This window comes from Lissotriton vulgaris, chromosome 6 (assembly GCF_964263255.1).
Source record: "Lissotriton vulgaris chromosome 6, aLisVul1.2, whole genome shotgun sequence".
Lineage (NCBI taxonomy): Eukaryota > Metazoa > Chordata > Amphibia > Caudata > Salamandridae > Lissotriton > Lissotriton vulgaris.
Window position 1 is genome coordinate 364,773,288 of NC_141694.1, and position 18,085 is coordinate 364,791,372.

The window sequence follows — 18,085 nt, forward strand, 5'->3', positions numbered from 1 at the left end:
TGAATTGACTGTTTGGTTTGTGAGTGGCAGAGCTAGGTGGCTCCCAGAGGCTGAGTGGGCCATCCCTGGGCTGAATAGCTCCATCTGCATCTAGATTGGTGGGAGGAGGAAGCACCTGGACCTGAATATGGCTGTGCCTGCCTTCCACAATGCTGGCACCACCTCCTGCTGGTCGGCTGACGACCCTGCCCCTCTCTCTGAAAAGAAAGGAGAGGCCAAGAAAACAGAGTGCTCAAGAAACACCCAGAACTGGTTCAGACTGGGCTCAGAGCCCTCCTGCACAAAGGAAACAAAGACTTTTAGGGGTATAAGTACAGGACCCCAGACTACAGAACATTAGATCATCCTGGAATCAAGAAGGAACCTCTGCCAAGAAGAAAACTGAAACTGAAGAAGGAAGACTGTCCTGCTGTTGCTAAGCTGGACTGACCTGCTGTTGCTTTGCTGCCAAGGAGAGGGGAAGGACTTTGCTTTGTGCTGTGTCCCCTTGCTTGAAGAAATCTCCAAGGGCCTGAAGAAGAGCTAGCTCCCTGTTAGGAAGCCCCAGGAACAAAAGGACTTCACCCCCAGCTTTCCTAAACCCTGCTGAGAGAGTTCTGTCCTTCCTGGAGTGCTTGGCCCATGTGTGGTGCCTCTGGAAGTTGTACCTGTGTTGGGAAGCTGGAAACCAAGATTTAAAGAACTTTCTGCAAAGTTTATCGCATTGCTCGCTTGTGGAGCGCATCCCCGTCAGTGCGAGGAAATTCCCGACGCTACGAAGGCCGAGATCGTCGCAGCGCTAGTTGCCGTTGCCAGAGCCGTCGCATCCTTCGTTTGCGGGATGCACCAGTCCGGTGCGGCAAGATTACCATCGCTGCGAGTATAGTCGCAGAGCCTGTTGTCACTAGGTGAGATCGTCGCACCGCTTACTTGCGGACCGCATCACGTCGCTGCAAGAGTCATTGCAGAACCATGGCATCGAGGGGCTGCGAGAGTAGAAGATAGACGCTGAGCTGCGTATCGCTGCCGCACCGGAGATCGTCGCCGCCCCGAAGATCGTCGCATCGTACCTTTTGCGAGCCGCTTCCACCGAAACCTGTGAACCGGAATCCACGCAAGGTATCTCATCCCTCCCCATACAGACCGTAGTTCACCGCAACACGCCCACTGCGTCCATCAGGGTTGTCGCATCGCCTCCCCAGGGTCTCAGGAGTGACGCATCGCTTGCTTTTCAACGCTACAGCTTTCACATGGAACTTTTGTCGCATCTAAAGGTACTGTTGGCTAAAACGTGACGCAACTGTGAACAATTTAACGCAGCCTTAAGAACTCTTTTGAAACCATATTCTTGAACTGTGTATGTTGGATTTTTGTTGTTTTGATCTTGTGTAGTTTAGATTAAAATACCTTTATTTTTCTAAACTGTTATGAAGTCAGTTTGTGGTGTTTTCACTGTGTTACTGTGAGTTTTAGTACAAATACTTAGCATATTGCCTTCGATAAGCCTGACTGCTCCAGCCAAGCTACCAAGGGGGTGAGAAGGGGTTATCTGAAGAGTGTTTCCTCCTTACCCTGACTAGAAGAATAGGTCCCTATTTGGACAGTGGTACCTACCTCTGCCAACTAGAGACCCCCAGTTCTAAAAATCACACTTCAAATGCAATGGACAGAGCTTCCAATCCCTTATTCAAAAGGGTACAGCACAGATGTCCTTCCGATGCACACCACCACTAAAAGGGGTTACTGTTGTCTAGTTCCTATATATTCCTATACAGAATCTGTGCGTTCGAATAACAAACTGTGGGTTTGGTGGCAGACTGGTTCCGAGCACCACCTCCGAAAATGTTAGCCTGTTTGCATTAGCTAGATTACAGTGCCACTAGAATCTCCTCTTATCTAGGAGAGAATAGTTTCTGGCAACTTTAGAACATGACAACCTTGATCCCTCAGAATCGTGGAAACAATGTACTACTTTTCGTTCAGTCACTTGTGCTCACTTAGTCTATCTCAAGAGAGTTACACAGAAGAAACGGTTGGGTGTGTTACAATAAGAATTTATTGCACAGTTGTTCTTCTAGTGTAAAATAGATGTGCTGCAACAACCGTTAGACAGTAGCAGATATGTACGATTAGCAGTACAGTGAATATAAAGGAATAGTACAGTTCTACCATCTTGGAATAGTCATGAATACATACATGAATATAAAATGCATGATAAAAGAAAGTGCGTACTCCTACGATGCCCATCTAGATGTACCTAATTGTACTTAGCATGTGAGTAGGTGTGAAGCCAAGAATCACTATAGGCTTTGTCTAACCGCATTACCTGAAGCAAGAGAGTGTGGGACCCAGTCCTGGTCTCGAGTTGGACACCCCGCGAGGGATGTGTCAGACCACTATCAGCTGGAGCGTCTACATGCAGGAGCCTCAGCGTCTCTAGTCAATGTGTCGGCCTGGAAGTCTCGGTTCCCTCTAGCTAACACTAGCAAGAGGTGCTGTATTCACACAGAAAGTATCTAGGGTTCATTTGTCCCGTTTCTTGTATTAGCCATTGTTGGATTTGAGGATGACGTTTGGGATGAACCTTGTAAGTAGATATTATGCAGGTGGTTTAGCCCCTGCTTGGTTTCCAAGAACCCTTCTGAATTTTAATTCCTACTGTGTGAGTCTATTGATGAACTTATAGAACGCTATTGTTCAGGGAAACCCCTCCTTCTGCGCCCAGGACTAGAACTAGGTAAATGTTCAATCCTAAAAGGCTTATTACAGTGACGTGCAGGGGAGGTAATGTAGGTGAAGGGGTATGATATTAGCCAGGCCTATATTTGGGTACCTATATGGAACATAACATTACGTTTTGGGCTAGGGAAGTGGAAAAACAAAAGGGAAGCAGGAAAGCACAAAGCTGAAGGTCCTCACTAAAAAACAACCAAAAATCCCATTGCAAGATAGTAGGCATTCCCAGTCTCCACGTCATTCATGCCATGATCAGGAGCAGGCTCAAACTGTGAAATACCAGCAGTTGAAGATGAGCAATTTCTTGAATCCTCTTTCATTCTTCCAAGAAGGATCTTCCTGACTCCATAAAGGAGAACTGGAACAAAGTCACTCTATCCCTTTCAGAAGCCTGGACACCCATAGAAACTCCTTTCTTTTTCTTATCAACATTATTTGCAGGAGTGTTACTGCAGCTTCTATACTTCTTTGCTAATCTACCTCTGTATTTACCGCAGCCCTTCTTTCGAACCCTTGAGGGAGCAATGAGGGGTTTCATCTGGGGAAATTCCCGTAACAGGGTGGCTCTTAGGAAACGTTACCTGCCTACAAACCTATAAGGATTGGCGCCACCCAACCTAGAACAGTATTATTTTACCGCACAGCTGCAATGAGTGGCCCGGTGGTTCTCCGGGCATCAACAGCCCGACATAGCAAACACCTCTGCAGCCTGGTCCCTCAGCACCGACCTTAGTCTGTTCAACCCATGCAATAAAGGAAGAGCGCCAACCCCACTACTGCTCAATTTAACATACCGCTGTTACTGCAGGTGCTTATATATCACAAGAAACACAAAACCGTATGCACCAGCGTTACCACTACTGGGCACTTCGAGAGGGCACACAGCCGTCACGTCACTGTAGTTACACCATTGGAAAGAGGGGGATCCAAGATGTAGGAGACTTAGTTTGTCAAGGGGCCCTGATACAGTTTGTCTCACTAGTTGAGGAGGATGGAAATCAACTGGGCCAATTCCTATTACACCGAGCAATCACAGCAGCACTGAGCAAAAACTGGGGAGACGTGACTCAGTAACCTCGGATGCATTTAACAATACAATACCTACAGGTTAGGGGGCAAGGCTGGCACCACACCAACTGGTTTGCCGCATCCCTTGAGCATCACATAGCTATAGCACTGTCGTCCTTGCAACAGAGCTGGGAGAGGGATCTTCAGCGTTCTTTCACAGACGCTGAGTGAGACACTGTATTAGAAGGTCTTATTAGGGTACCACAGAATATGCAGGTCCGTTTAATACAATATTACATAACTCAAAAAGAGTATCTCACCCCAGCCAAAATTAATAAAAACTTCAACTGTGCAGACACCGGATGCCCGCAGTACCATACCATAGGCATGGGTTTACTACACACACTGTGGAGCTGTCCACGACTTGGATAATACTGGATAACAGTAACTGACGCCCTGACCCGTGACCGGAATGAATGTGTGGTGCCCTGAGAGTGAAAAACATGCATCCTACACACCTATCATAGGAACAAATGTCAAAAAGTAACCTCTTGCTTCATTGCGCTAGGCTAATAGTGGCAAAACGGCTAATCACAAAACGGTGGAAGTCTTCTGAGCCCCCAGGGCACTGGCCTGGAAGGGGTTCCTGCAGGTGTGGGATTAGGCTGAAAGTGTTGCGCAACGCAGGGAGGACGAACTAGGCCTGCGTAAAATTCCAATAGCAACACACTTGGATGCGATCTTGTGTGACCTGCAGAGACAAGATGCTGACATTGACCACAAGCTGTCGCTCACCACCAACACACAGCAAGAAGTAGATGACACAAATTAGTGCCCAAGGTGAAAGGTTGAGACCCACAGCTAGATGACATCAGACATGGACTTGACACTGTGCGCTTGCAGACTATGAGAGAGAGAGAGGCGAATATACGTCCATTGAAACGGGGAACGGTAATACCTGCTCTAGTTCGAGTTAGGAAATGTATTGTTGCCCTAGTTTTGTTTAAATTGTCCCGAACATTACAACCCACCTCCTGAGTTGGCAGACCATCCCACAACACACACACTAACACAATACCGATGAGGCATCCCCACAGCTGATTCTCACCTGAGAACAAGGATGAGGACTCAAAGAAGTACATTTGCAGAACCATGATGACAATGTGCTCAATATGAACAATGTAAACATCATGTGCAAATTAAATTGATGTAAGAGCCGAATCTATGGGAACAGAGAGTGGATGTAGCCTACACAACTGGAAAATTGCAATATGAATGACTGCTTCGTTCACTTTAAAACCAATAAATCAGATCCAAACAAAAAACATTATTTGTGGTCTCCTTCACTAGGTTACTGCATCAGGAAACAACAGCACATTTTAGGTCTCACATACCAGACAGCGCATGCTGTCTGTTTGGAAAAGAGATATTTTTAACTGATAGCTGGCTTACAGCCCAGCCGTTGCTTACCATTGGTTAGCTTTATTATCACTCATTTGCTTGCTTTTTACGTGATGTCTTTCCTTATCCATCTTGTGTTTGTCCTTCCGACTGAGCATAGCTACTTTACCATCCACTTAATTTGTATGACGTGTTCTTCCACTACTCAGGGAACAACTTTTTTTCTCAAGTCTTGCCAACTAGACAGCGCATGCACAGTCTATTGCGAGAAATATTGTTAGTGTACAGAGGGCTTAGAGTCAACTCATTGCATACACTGGTTCGCTTCATTGACACTTTCACTTGCCTACTTCTTATTCAATACCTTGTGTGGGCTTCCTCTTTTAGAGTTTACCCCTCCCAAGCAGCATGGATGTTATTACTTGTGCGGTCCCAATGCTTGTTTTTTAGGCACTCCTGTTTCCGTCTCACCTACTACACAGTTACATGCATTGTCTGTTTTGAGGGTTACTGTTAGCTTACAGTGGGCTTAACATCTGTCCATTTCTTATCACTTGTTGGCCATATTGTCATTTTCATTTGCTTGCTCATTTGTTAACTTGTGAGGGTTTTCCTTCTACTTTTTGTGTTTGTCTCTGCCCTGGAATACAGACGCAGTAATTATGCTCTTCTAATCCCTCCCTGTTGCTTTCCCTGCACTCCTGTTGCTTCCTCCACTCCATCCTCCGATTCTGCCACTCGCCCTCTGTATGGTTCCCACTCCCCCACGTAGCTCTCCCCCACTTGTATTTCTCCATTTGCACTTTGTTTCCAGAGAAGCTGACGATATTTGGATCTGCTTCTACAGGAAGCAAATGACCTGCATTATTTATTAATATTTACTTGCATGACTTTTGGATATTGTTTGCCATTGTACAAATACTGCAGCCCCCCTAACAAAGGGATGCAGTGGCACCAAGAACCCTAGGATCTACAATCACAGTCTGGAGTATCACAGTGTAGGAGGTCCTCAGCTTTCTTTCACTGAAATGCACGACTTCCCCTCTGACACGTTACACCAGCTGTGCTCCTGCCCTTCCAGAGACATTGCAGAGTGAGTGCTGGAGAGGAACAAAGCAGTTGTTCTTTCTTTCTGCTCCACAGGTTTTAGATTGAACTCAAAGGACACCACAGTTTTATGTCTTGTTTACAAGACAGCTTTTAGCTGCTAATCTTATTGTGGACCACAGTGCATATAATGAGATAAAAAAAGGTATTTGGGGTGGGCTGGAGGGGGGGGGGGGTCTATAAACAGGGTGTGGCCTAATTAAGTGTGTGGCTTAAAATATGTGAACTACAATTCAATGCTTCGGATAGCATGCTGCCTCACCAGCATTTAAGTCCCTCTTTGTGAGTTTTCTGCTATTGCATCCAGACATCATACAATGGCAACATCACACAATGACAAACATATACCTAAAACAAGCCAGACCTACTGGCTTTGTGAGTGCTTGTAAGGAGTTTTATATAAATGAGTAAAAAGATTTTGTTGCAAATAATTAAAAATCACAAATGGTACATATGTGATCACAACGATTAAGCCTCAATTATAATAAAACAAAGGTTATTTGTTTCAAAGGCAGCAACAGGCAGAGGAAACTTAGGTAATCTATTACAACAGGTAAACACCTACAATTGTGTTGGTGTATATCTAGACTCCCACTTAACTCACAAAGTCCATAGACAAACAAGATAAATGATTGCCAACATGTCACTGTTTGCTTTTAAAATCTTGATGCGCAAGAATCTAAATAACTCTACGTGCCACCTACTTCAAGTTGTGGGAGCCGAATTCCTTCTATATGCTATGGTTCTGAATTGCTCAAGGGGAAAGAAGTTGTAACTTTAAACAACTTACAATCAAGTTTTTTTGAGAAACTCTTATCAGTTCCAAGGTATGTATCGCAAGCCCAAATTAGGCTGCAATTTGGACTATTCCACCAGGGTCCATATAGGCAGGGTGCCCTGGTCCAATATGCTGGAGAACTATGGCAGCCCAGGCAAATTTGCTTGCATATTTGTGTTGGGTGGAAATAGAAAGGCAGGCCCTCACAAAGAACTCGGTGTACTCGGCACTACAGCACTCAATCTTTAATCTGAATCTAGAGGAATAATGACACACCCCCATGGACTAAAACGCTTTTAAATGTATTCCAAATAAAGCGGTCAAATGATCATCCTTTACCTGTAGACAAAGCTGCAGTGGCAACTAAAACCATGCCTGGCCCCTGGGCAATCTTGCAGTAATATGAAACTTGGGGTTGCCAGCTGCATGTATCCCCACATTTTTCATTTTGTACGAAACATGATGTCCTGCTGCTTCGATTTTTCAAGTAAGGACCTTATGCCCACATGGAAACAGCTATGGCTAACTTCAGAATGTCGGCTTTGTGGCTACACAACAAATCCCTCCTCCACTTGCTGTGCATCTGTTCAGCCTTGTTAGTGCAGAGACAAAGACTTCTACGACCTACATTGAGAATTTTGCAAATTATAAAACTCAGTACTTCACTCTTTTTTTTAACTATGTTGCAAACAGAGAATGGTGCCGTAAGGATTTGTTCCATGTTTTATAAATGTATATTCGGGTAGAATGTTGGATCTTGTATTTTTATGTGGATGTTCTCGTTTTAACTAGCGAGCTTGATGCCCTTTATTCAATGATATTGCACTCTATGTATGCACATTTAAATTTTTAGCTGAATGAGCCTCAGGTATAATGCTTAAGTGGCCTGCTTGCTTTATGTGGCTATTATGTTATGCCATACTATTAGGTGCATTAAATGTTTGTAATTACCGAACCAGATGCACTTTATGCAAAACTTTGCACTGTACATATGCACTTAAAAATATTAGGGAAAAAAGAGTTCCCCAAGGTTTTGGATTCAGTCTTGTGTATGTTTATGGAGTGTAGTTCCTTTGTTCATTTTCTGATAGTTTTACATTGTCATTATGTGAGATTGCTACGGATGGAAAGCGAAATAAGGTTTTGTAGTGATTTTTGTGGTTTTATCCCTTCAAAAGGTGAATATTTGTAATATTAGGTTATATATTTGGCACACCTTTTTGTAATGGTTTTAATTAACTGCGCATTACTGAACGTATTTACCATACCTACTCCAACAAAATGTCTACCTATGGACAATCAGTCTGCTTAAGTGTAGTGGCAATGAGCATTTCACTATTTTGAAAAAATCTCTGTAAATCTATCACATACTAGAAATTTTCCACCATCTTAAATTCATGACATGGATGGCTATTCCTGTGCAATTTAGATGAACTTACAACGCCCCATCAGTCTGTGACATAAATGTGAAAACTCAAAAAACTTATTAGCAATTTTTAAAAAAGTAAGTCCCATGGGCTGTTAATTGTGAACCTGTACCGTCATTGATGCCAACAATCCCCATGCCCAATAGACAGTGGTATAACAGATTCTTCAAAAGCAAAAATGCCTATTCTTTGGCTTATGCAAGACATTTGTTCAACTGGTATCTCCCGCAAAGGGCCAGGCCACAGTGACTAGAACCTAAAATTAGCAATATACATGAAACACATAATAAAAAATCTGCGAAAATTGTTTCACACATTTGATTTATTACGCATTTACATTAATTTGAATGCTACAAATAATGTTAAAAACGGTCAAGTAATGCATCACGGAAATAGTTTTTTTACACCAACACTTTCCATGAACTTAAATCAACCTAATCTTTGCCAAACGAATCAAATGATAGCTTTGCATATGGGACTGCTCACAACTAAGGGCAACAATGCAGGCTCTGGCCTGTGAAGACAGACAATCAAATCAGGGATGACAGGGAGGAATACTACCCTTCAGGAAGCGTTCCCATCTAATATGAGCTATTTCTATGCGCTGGGACAAGCCTCTGACAAGCAGAAGCTGAACACCGATTACCTTCATGTTTGCAATTCTAGGGACACAAGGGGATGGCATGATAAGATCTAAACAGACTACAAACTTAATTCCATCTCATCCATCCCCGTATGCAATAAGGTCTCTGAAAGAAGCAACTGGAACCTAAATGCATAAACATTGAGTTTATTTTCTGCTTGCTCCGAGGATTGCAAATTCCCTCGCTGACACCCCGTGCAGTGTGCGGCAGCATTACAAAAAGGATTTAAAGACGAGGAAAGCTCAGATTTATAACTGTGCTCTTAGGCTATACCATAGTGATGTAGAAGCACTTTAAGGGTTAATATGAAAATGACAAAAGATGAGCTATAATTAGCAAAGTAAATAAAGTACTGAAATACAAGTTAATAAGACTGTCAATTTTAAGTCACTTAAGTGGTAAAAGTTCAAATGAGAACAACACAAAGCTGCGGTGAAGAGAGGCGAGTGTGAGCCAAACCCCCGGCGTAAGCGGCCCAGTTAGGTCAGGGTGCAGCTTGCTGGAGGGTTTGGTGTGCTCCCACTTGCCCTGCCCCGTTGGCTCACCCCACCAGAAAAACGATCAACAGCCAACTACGAATCAACAAACCTAAGGCCAGATGAGCCAGGAAAAGTCAGCACGCTCTATGGTTTCATGGTGCATTCCTGGTGCACCCTCCAGGAAGAAGGTAGAAGAAGGAGGCATAAGTGTGGCATTTTTCTCCCGAAGCAGGGGCTCGAGCAGTTGCCAAACAAACTCTGTAGGGTTATAGCACAGCACAATAAGCTGCCCGTTTGATGTATTCTACTACACTTCAACTTTGCACCTTGGATGCCTTCTGCCGAAGCTTGGCCCACCCACTAGAGCCGCTCCTGCTACAGGGCAGTCAAGTCCCCAAATTGAGATACAACCAGGGGAGCAAACCCCTTCCTTCAGGGAGGAGGGGAAGGGAAACTATCACATTGACTTTTCCACCAACGACACGCTAACCCCATGGCATAAAGAAGGCACCTAAAACCTAAGACACAGGGATTTGACCCAAAAAACTTGCCTGAAATAACGGACGCTTCTATGCCTACCCAGAGAGTATTACAAACTCCCCTATATCAAATATAGCAATACGTCATGACAAACCTCAACAAGACAGTAATGTCAACCTTGATGACCCTGAAAGGGACCCATTCCACAATAAGAAGTCTTGGTTCCACTTACCCTGCCCAGAGAGGCAGCAAACTGTGCCTAGCAGTAAGACATGCTCAGCTAAGACACAACAATCCATAAAGCTCCTGACATGGAATGTCGCCGGGCTATCAAGATTATTAAAATCAGAAACCGCAAAATAACTTCCAATGGCATCTGGTGTACTTTGCCTACAAGAAACATGGTCACTAATTCCACTAACAATTACTTCCAAGGGGTGCACAAAGCAACAAGTAAAAATAAGATCTTTGGGAGGCCATAGGGGGCCTGTCAACTAACCTCAACCTCAGGCTGAAACTAACAGTACCACAAATTCCCCCAAAAAAGAAGAGATGCTTGAAGTGCTCGCACTGGAGAAACTCAATATAACATCTTCCAGAACTAGGGTCCTTTTGATACATATTATTTTCACCAGCTTTGGCTCAGCACGAGCGAAAAGGCTAAGCATAAACCTGTATCAAATCCTTTCTGACCATGTGAACCATGAAATAATAATTTGCTGGGATTTTTATTTGTGTGACCTAGGATTGACCCCCACTGGTTGCTCACCCACAGATTCCTTAAGCAAACAACTGCACAAAACCTTAGGTAAACACGGACTGAAGTCTTTTCAGACCATAATTCAAAATTCTGAGCCATTACTCCAGTTTTTAAAAACCCACAGGGGCAAAAGTACTATCATCTCTTTACTTCAGCAAAACTTCTGGAACATCTTGAACATCTTTGAAGTACTCTCCTCACATGTGAACGACCACCTTCCACTCCTTTCATCCTCTAACCTCAGCGCAGACAAACGTGAAGGCCATAAGACTCTGGGGGATTCGCTCCATAATGAATCTGCATTGTTAATTCGGAGAATAAAATGGGGCCTGCTGTGCCCGCACAAAACAAAAGCATGGAAAGCCACCATAGATAGGGCAGTGCCTCCAGGCTAGAAGTGGTGAACATCTTTTCATCCACTGGGAATCCATAACCAGGGGCATCCATATATCACTAACCAATTTTCCAGGTTGCGGGTGCTCTCTGTCAAAAACTCTGACTGATTCCGCGTTAGTTGAGCTGGTATGTTTCAGCATAGATGCTGGGATCTTTTAGAGAGCCAAACTTAAATTTAAGAACACAATTCTAAAAAAGCCATAGCAGAAAAGAGGAGTGTGGCATTTTTGGGCTGTTTTGACTAGGCAGACTCCAGTACAGTAATCTCATTGTGAGGATTATGGAGGACTCTTTAGAAGAGTAGTCTTCCCTTCTGCTGCAGCTGAAGAAAAGACATAATTGCGGCACCACAGGAACTGCACCGGATGTTTTGGCATTAGTGAGGTAAGCATTTAACAATGGAATTAGTAATGTTGGGGAAAGCTATTTTTTTTTAATTGCAAGAATCAGAGTTAAGGGACGGAATAGGGGAAAGGCGATCAGCGAGAATGGTTACAAAAATATCAGACCAGCTACAAAACCCAAATAGACTCTAGAAGGAATTATGATGACGTGCAGATGACAATCTTAAAGTTAAGAAAGCATAAAACGAAACCTTCGATAGTTCTGATCAAAGAGTGGTCCTGCACTCTCATACCCAACAAAGCCCACAATCCAACCATCTTGTACATTAATCAAATGTTTTATTACCATCAATTGGGAAGATGTAAACAGAAATCTCCAAACCCAAATTATATATATATAGAACTTTTTCTTTACTTTTTATTTTATACACAAGATAATTTCAAATCGACAACCAGTATTTGTGTGGTGTCTTTTTTAAATGCCAACATAAAAATATGAATATATAATCTACAATCTATAATTCATCATTGCTATTTGTCCAACAAATACCCCATTTAAAAAACATAGACGGTTTCTGAGACCATATGTCATAAGATTTTATCACATATGAAAACAATACTCTTCCTTTCCCTTTTGATAGAAACGATGGAAGAATGTGTATTCTCTTTCTCTCTCTTTTTTTTATTGGGCACAAACAGGATTTTTTATGACTAAAGCCCACACGTTTTGAGAATACAATGCATATAGAAGCTTTGTTCATCATTTTCATAAACATGGCAAATATGTGACAAAATCTACTGAGTTATAGTACATACATTGATAACTATTGTGAGTTAGGATGATGGATATTTGATATACAGCTACACACCAAATACCCGCACTCTTGGGCCCTTAAAAGGCATAGCACTACTGGTAATTTACACATTTCTACCTGCCAACTAAGAAGTTTCAATGTATCTGGAAATGTTATTAGGATAGATGCCTCACATCTTGGGAAAAACATCGACTAAACTGTCTTCTAAGTATGCATATTGTTAAAATGACAATATCTTGCACATGCACTATCATAGATTCATGGTTATTGGTATGTCTTACCTGAATGTTATCAAATTTTAGTCCAGGCATCGTGAGTTTCTCCTTGTCAATAAATACAGTGCCATTCTGTTGAATAGCTAATGAAATTAAAATAGCTCTGGTCTCTTCAGAAGAAAGCCAGGCGTCATTTCTTCGGTCAATTTCACTCATGTTCAAAGCTGTAGCAAAGGGGTCATCACTTTCTGCAAAAACACTCTGTATCTGGGAAAATGGTTTTGGAGACTGAAGTAATTCTATAGATGAAGGCCCACCTGTTTCTGAGGATATACCATTCCCAACAAAAAAAGTAGGACTACCACACTCTTGGGGAGCATCCCCTGAAGGAGTAGTGACAGGCGTTGAAAGACTGGAATTTGTTTCTGGTGCTCCTGCTCCAGCATTTGGGTTACTGACAGAAATGAAAGTGGATGCAGTCATGAAAGAATCAAAAAAGTCTGCGGCTGGAGAATGGGTATTGCCATTGTCAGCGAAAAATTTGCTAAGGCTAGGACTTGGTTGTACTACCTGAGGATGGTGCTTTGGTGGAGTCTCAAAGCCACTTCCAAAGCTGGGAGACTTGACTAGTTGAGGCTCAAAACCATCATTTATCTGGAGCCGTGGATGTACATTAACCTGACTAAAGATGGTGCACACAGGAATGGGCTCTTCTTTCAGAGGGGGTTTGGATACAGAAGGTACTGATGCCTGATTTTCGACTGCACTTTTATTAATATCATCTGATGTGACAGTAACTATAGTAACATCTTCAACATCAGGCATATTTTGGGTTGCATCCTTCTCTTCTTTGAATGGTAAGGTCTCTGCGGCTATGCTATGAAGGTCTTTGGGTTCACAGTCACTTTTCTCAGTGACAGCTTCATTCTCTATCTTGATATCTTCACAGTTAGCTTCATGATCAGATCTGTATGTGCCACTGGCTTCAATTTCCTCTGCAATGTCTTGAAGGTTGCAGAGCTCTCCCCCATCATCTTCACTGTAGTTTGGGGAATCTGAAATGATGACACTCTCCATCATCTGCTCGTTAATTCGGTCCAGGAAATTAGAATCTTCTGAGGTGGTCACATTCTCTTCTGACCCAAATCCCTCACCACCAAGGTCAATAGTTTCCTCAGGAAATAAGAGTTGTTTCTGATCCATACTATGTGTAGTTCCACTTTCTGAAGACATTGCATGGTTTGTAACTTCTGAACTGGGTTGCACAGCACTCAATTCTTCACTGCCTCCTTTCTCCATTGTTTCTACAAAAATACAAAACACATAAATAATTAGATTTCACTATCTGATTGTATTAAATATATCAATGCAAGCAAGTTACCTATATATTGTTTTCAAACATTTAATGCAGAGAGACTTTCATAAAGCCTGGTTGCATGGCCTCACAAGTTTCTCTAGAAAGATGTGTTCTCAACAATTATTAAAGCCAAACAATTATTGACTCCCTCAGACCCTTGGCATTACAGAATAATACCGTAGCCTCACTAGGCTTGAGAGGCTCTTGTATGGTCACAAGATCCACAAAAAAGGTGAAACTGTACGTTTTGCAGAGTAGAAGGTGCAGTGGTTGCCCCTCTGTAATTTACAGTACTGCCCATACAGATCTTTCTCTGCTGACCCTCTAGCTCAGATTAATTAAAAAAGTTAACCTTGTTTCAAGAAACGCTACATCCGTAGGTTGTGTGAACACCTTTTGACACCAGGCTGACAGGATGATACATCAAGGACGTGAAGAAATATGACCCCCATCAACCTCACTCTGATGGAACTCTACTGGCTTCGCTTGTCAGTCCACAACGTCTTCATAACCAGCAGCATCAGCTAAAAAGTTACTATGACAAGCACTCCTACCAATTTAGCCCACAATCTCACCATTTCCGATGTTCTCAGCAAACCCACAGCCAAGACACCATCATACGGAGAGAGGAAGAAGTGCAAAAAGCAAAGAAAAAGGCAACATGCTTTGTATATTAACACCAAGGATATGGAACTAAATCCCCAAACCATCAGGACCACCCAACCCTGTTCCAATTTAGGTAATAGCGGAAAATACTCTACTTTAAAGAACACTTCATCATAATAAAGTAACAATTCACAAACGCTCTTAAAAATCAGCATCCCCTGCAATCACACATTAATTTAATCTCTGTTTTTGGTCCTCGATAGCTCCCGGGCATGCCTCTAATGTTAGAAAGACCTAAGTAGGTGTTACAGTATCACCTGCTATTGGCTGGGTTGTGCAGTATTAGTAGACGTGTGTAGATATAAGGAATCAGGTCTGTATAGGCAAGTGTACAGAGTTAGAAGAAGCAGTGCAAATAACAATTACCCCTAACATGCCTATTGCGCTCGCAGTCCCCTGTCCAGTTGGCTTGATACATAAGACTGGCTATCTATGAGGCATTACTGCTCCAGCAATCAATGTGATATGAGTGTTTTGAGGTTGATAATTGAATTCACACAGTTCCTTTCCTCTCCTAGTCTTAATCCAGTGCTTTGAGGTAGCATCAGGGTTACATTATTCTGTATTTAAGCACCAAAATAAAATACCTTACATTGTAACAGAATATCAATCTTTTTGATTTCTGTTTACATCTTCCCAATAGTAGGTAATAATGTCTCCTGACCTGTAACAAGAATCAAATCCATTATTGAGTGACTATATGGGTATTTGTCTAGTACATTAGGTGACAATATTTTCATGGCCAACTCATGTCTACTATCTAAATAACATGTTAATTATTATTAAATTAAAACAAATAATTATTGTGTTAGTGTATTTTAGCAGTATTTGTACTAAAGTATCCAAATCATAAAAAAAGTTCAAGTGAAAACTGAGGTTCGGTGTTATAATCAGTAATGTTAAGTAATCTGACTCAACTTTAACTGAAGTAGTGGTGAAATGTTTTTCCCGTTAATTTCTGTAATGGACTAATGTAGTCTGAAATGAACAAGCGTAATGTGTGCCTTACATATTCGGTGACCTAGCAAACTAAGAACTTAAGCACAAACCATGGACCCAAGTTAAGTTTTCGGAATATTACCTTTGTAGTAGTGAGAACAAGTGGTCATCACATAAGAGGTGTAGGAGTAGGCCTAGAAATAATTTTACCTACACTGGCAAGACCTGTGACATTTCCAAATGTCAAGGTAAGTGAAGATTATTGAAATTTACTAATACGTAAATTGTGTGTAATGTTTTCCACCGGAGTACATACCTCATGTAAAGCAATGTCTTGCATAATAACCACAGGAGACTCATTCACACAGAAAATGTCCGCCACAAGACATTTTCATCTGAAACTAATCTCCTGCTGGTATTTTTCAATACTTTTTTTAAACACAAGGTGGTGCCTTGATGTATTGCTAGGTACATTTTTACATTGTGAGATTGTGGTGACAATTGACTCCATGTGTTTCAACTGACTCCATTTTGAATGTACATCATTTTGTGCTCTTGCATGATTTCATTTTGTGCCTTCTTGCAGCTTCTGAGAGGGATGTTTATCTTTCTTCTCAACACAGAGCAAAATATCCTTGCAGGAACAGAATGTGTTGGATGTGCGCTTGAAAGCATGAGAGAGGAATGTACTTATCTGTCTCAGAGTCAAAACACGGAGGGTTGGCCAGTTTCTGTCTTGACCTCGACCGGGACGGTCAGCCTTGGCTTTGCAATAGCTGAAGAGAGAGGGAATTTCTAGAAGTCTCTCTCCAGGTCAGTAAAAGGTATTCAAGACAGGACGTTTTGGGAAGCAGAAAGAAGCTCACTCGAGGGGTGGATACACCGTCACAGGAAAAAATGTTGTGTTTCCTGATTGAGACTTCTGGATGACTGAAAAGGGCTTCCCAGTCAAGCTGAATGATGTGTTTCTCAATAGGTGATGTATAAGCTATATGTTGCATTTGACAGTGCTTATTCTTGGCATGGGGCAATGCTTGTTTCTTGCTTTGGACGTCCATTATTATTTGCATACGAGTGTTCCAATATTATTTACTTGTGTTTATTTTTATTTATTTGTGACATTTGTAAAGCGCACTGTTACCGTATGGTGTCCTGGCGCTGTCTTGATAGCTCCTAAAGCTATATCCCCGGAATTAGTTTACAAAAAGCCATGTTTTTAGCTTTCTCCGAAAGGTCATCAACTCAGGAGACAGTCGGAGTGCCACAGGAAGAGCATTCCAGGCCATCGCCGCCCCTCGGCTAAAACTCTTGCCTCCCCAACACACTTTCCTGATGCGTGGGGTCTTGATCAATCCCAAAGTGGCTGACCTCAAAAGTCTACCTGGTTTGTACAGGGGAAAATGTTGCCCCAGGAATGCTGGGCCTATACCATGGGTCGCCTTATAGACAATACACATGCTTTTGAATAGGATCCGCTTCCTTACTGGCAACCAATGTAGTTTCACCAGTTCATGGGAGATAGATGCAAACTAAGGCAAGCCTGTAAGTAGGCGCGCTGCTGCATTCTGCAGTATCTGTAACTTGTCAAGTATTCCCTGCTGGGCTTCGAGGAGCAAACTGTTGCAGTAATCCAATCTTGAGAGCACCAAGGCCGTCACAACAGTTTTTCTGCATTCCCCTGGGAGAAACGAAAGAACCTTCCGGAGGATTTTCAATTTCCAGTGGATAGATGAGGCCAAGGCATTTACCTGAGGTCCATAGGAGAGCCTATCATCTATAATGACCCCCAGGTTCTTGACCTTATTGACAGGAATAGGAAGACTCCCCATCTCTTCTGGCCACCAACTCGGGCCCCAAAAGTTGACCGTAGAGCCAAACAGTATCACTTCGGTTTTAGCCGAATTGAGTTTTAAACAGTTTCCGGCCATCCATTTGTTCACAGCCTTCATGCACTCCTGGAACTTGCTGGCCACATCAGTCTCCCTCCCTGGTAGCAGTGACACCACAATCTGTGTGTCATCTGCGTACGATGTGAGTTCGAACCCATGGGAGCGGATGACTGTGGCCAGGGAGGAGACATAGACATTGAACAAGGTAGGGGTAAGTGGGGAAGCCTGAGGAACAAACAAGGTAGTTGCCTGCGCACACCCTCCTAGGTACTAAGTACTCCGTGTGTTAAACCGTTTCAAAAAAGTATGCGTGCTGTTTGGTTGAAAGGCAGCCAGCCTAATTGAAAGAACAACTTCTGGTGGAAAAACCACTAGTATACCAAACGCACAACAGGATATAAAGTATGTCAATATAAATACACTAAACTGTTACTAGTTTGAGTCACTATTAATCAGTCAAAAGTACACTTTCTGAGTGAATGTTAATTCTGTTTATGTGTTCATTTGCATTTTCAACAGATACATGAAACCATTAATAATAAGACATTTGCTTGTACTAAGACAAAATCATTGTGATGCAGCTATTGCACAAAATTAAAGATTAAATGAACATTACTATCAATCAATCATAGATACATTGTGTTGTTGTCCCAACCAAAGAATGA

The 18,085-nt window shown here is 42.4% G+C and overlaps 1 protein-coding gene across 1 annotated transcript in view; it reads right to left on the reverse strand.

Moving 5' to 3' along the window:
• The window catches only part of TRAPPC12 (trafficking protein particle complex subunit 12), an 856,088-nt gene that overhangs the window by 813,073 nt on the left and 24,930 nt on the right, over nt 1–18,085 (reverse strand). Inside the window, exon 2 of the mRNA XM_086926387.1 lies at nt 12,636–13,873. Coding sequence (XP_086782513.1) covers nt 12,636–13,868 — 1,233 coding nt within the window. The 5' untranslated portion in view covers nt 13,869–13,873. The remainder of the gene's footprint in view (nt 1–12,635; nt 13,874–18,085) is intronic.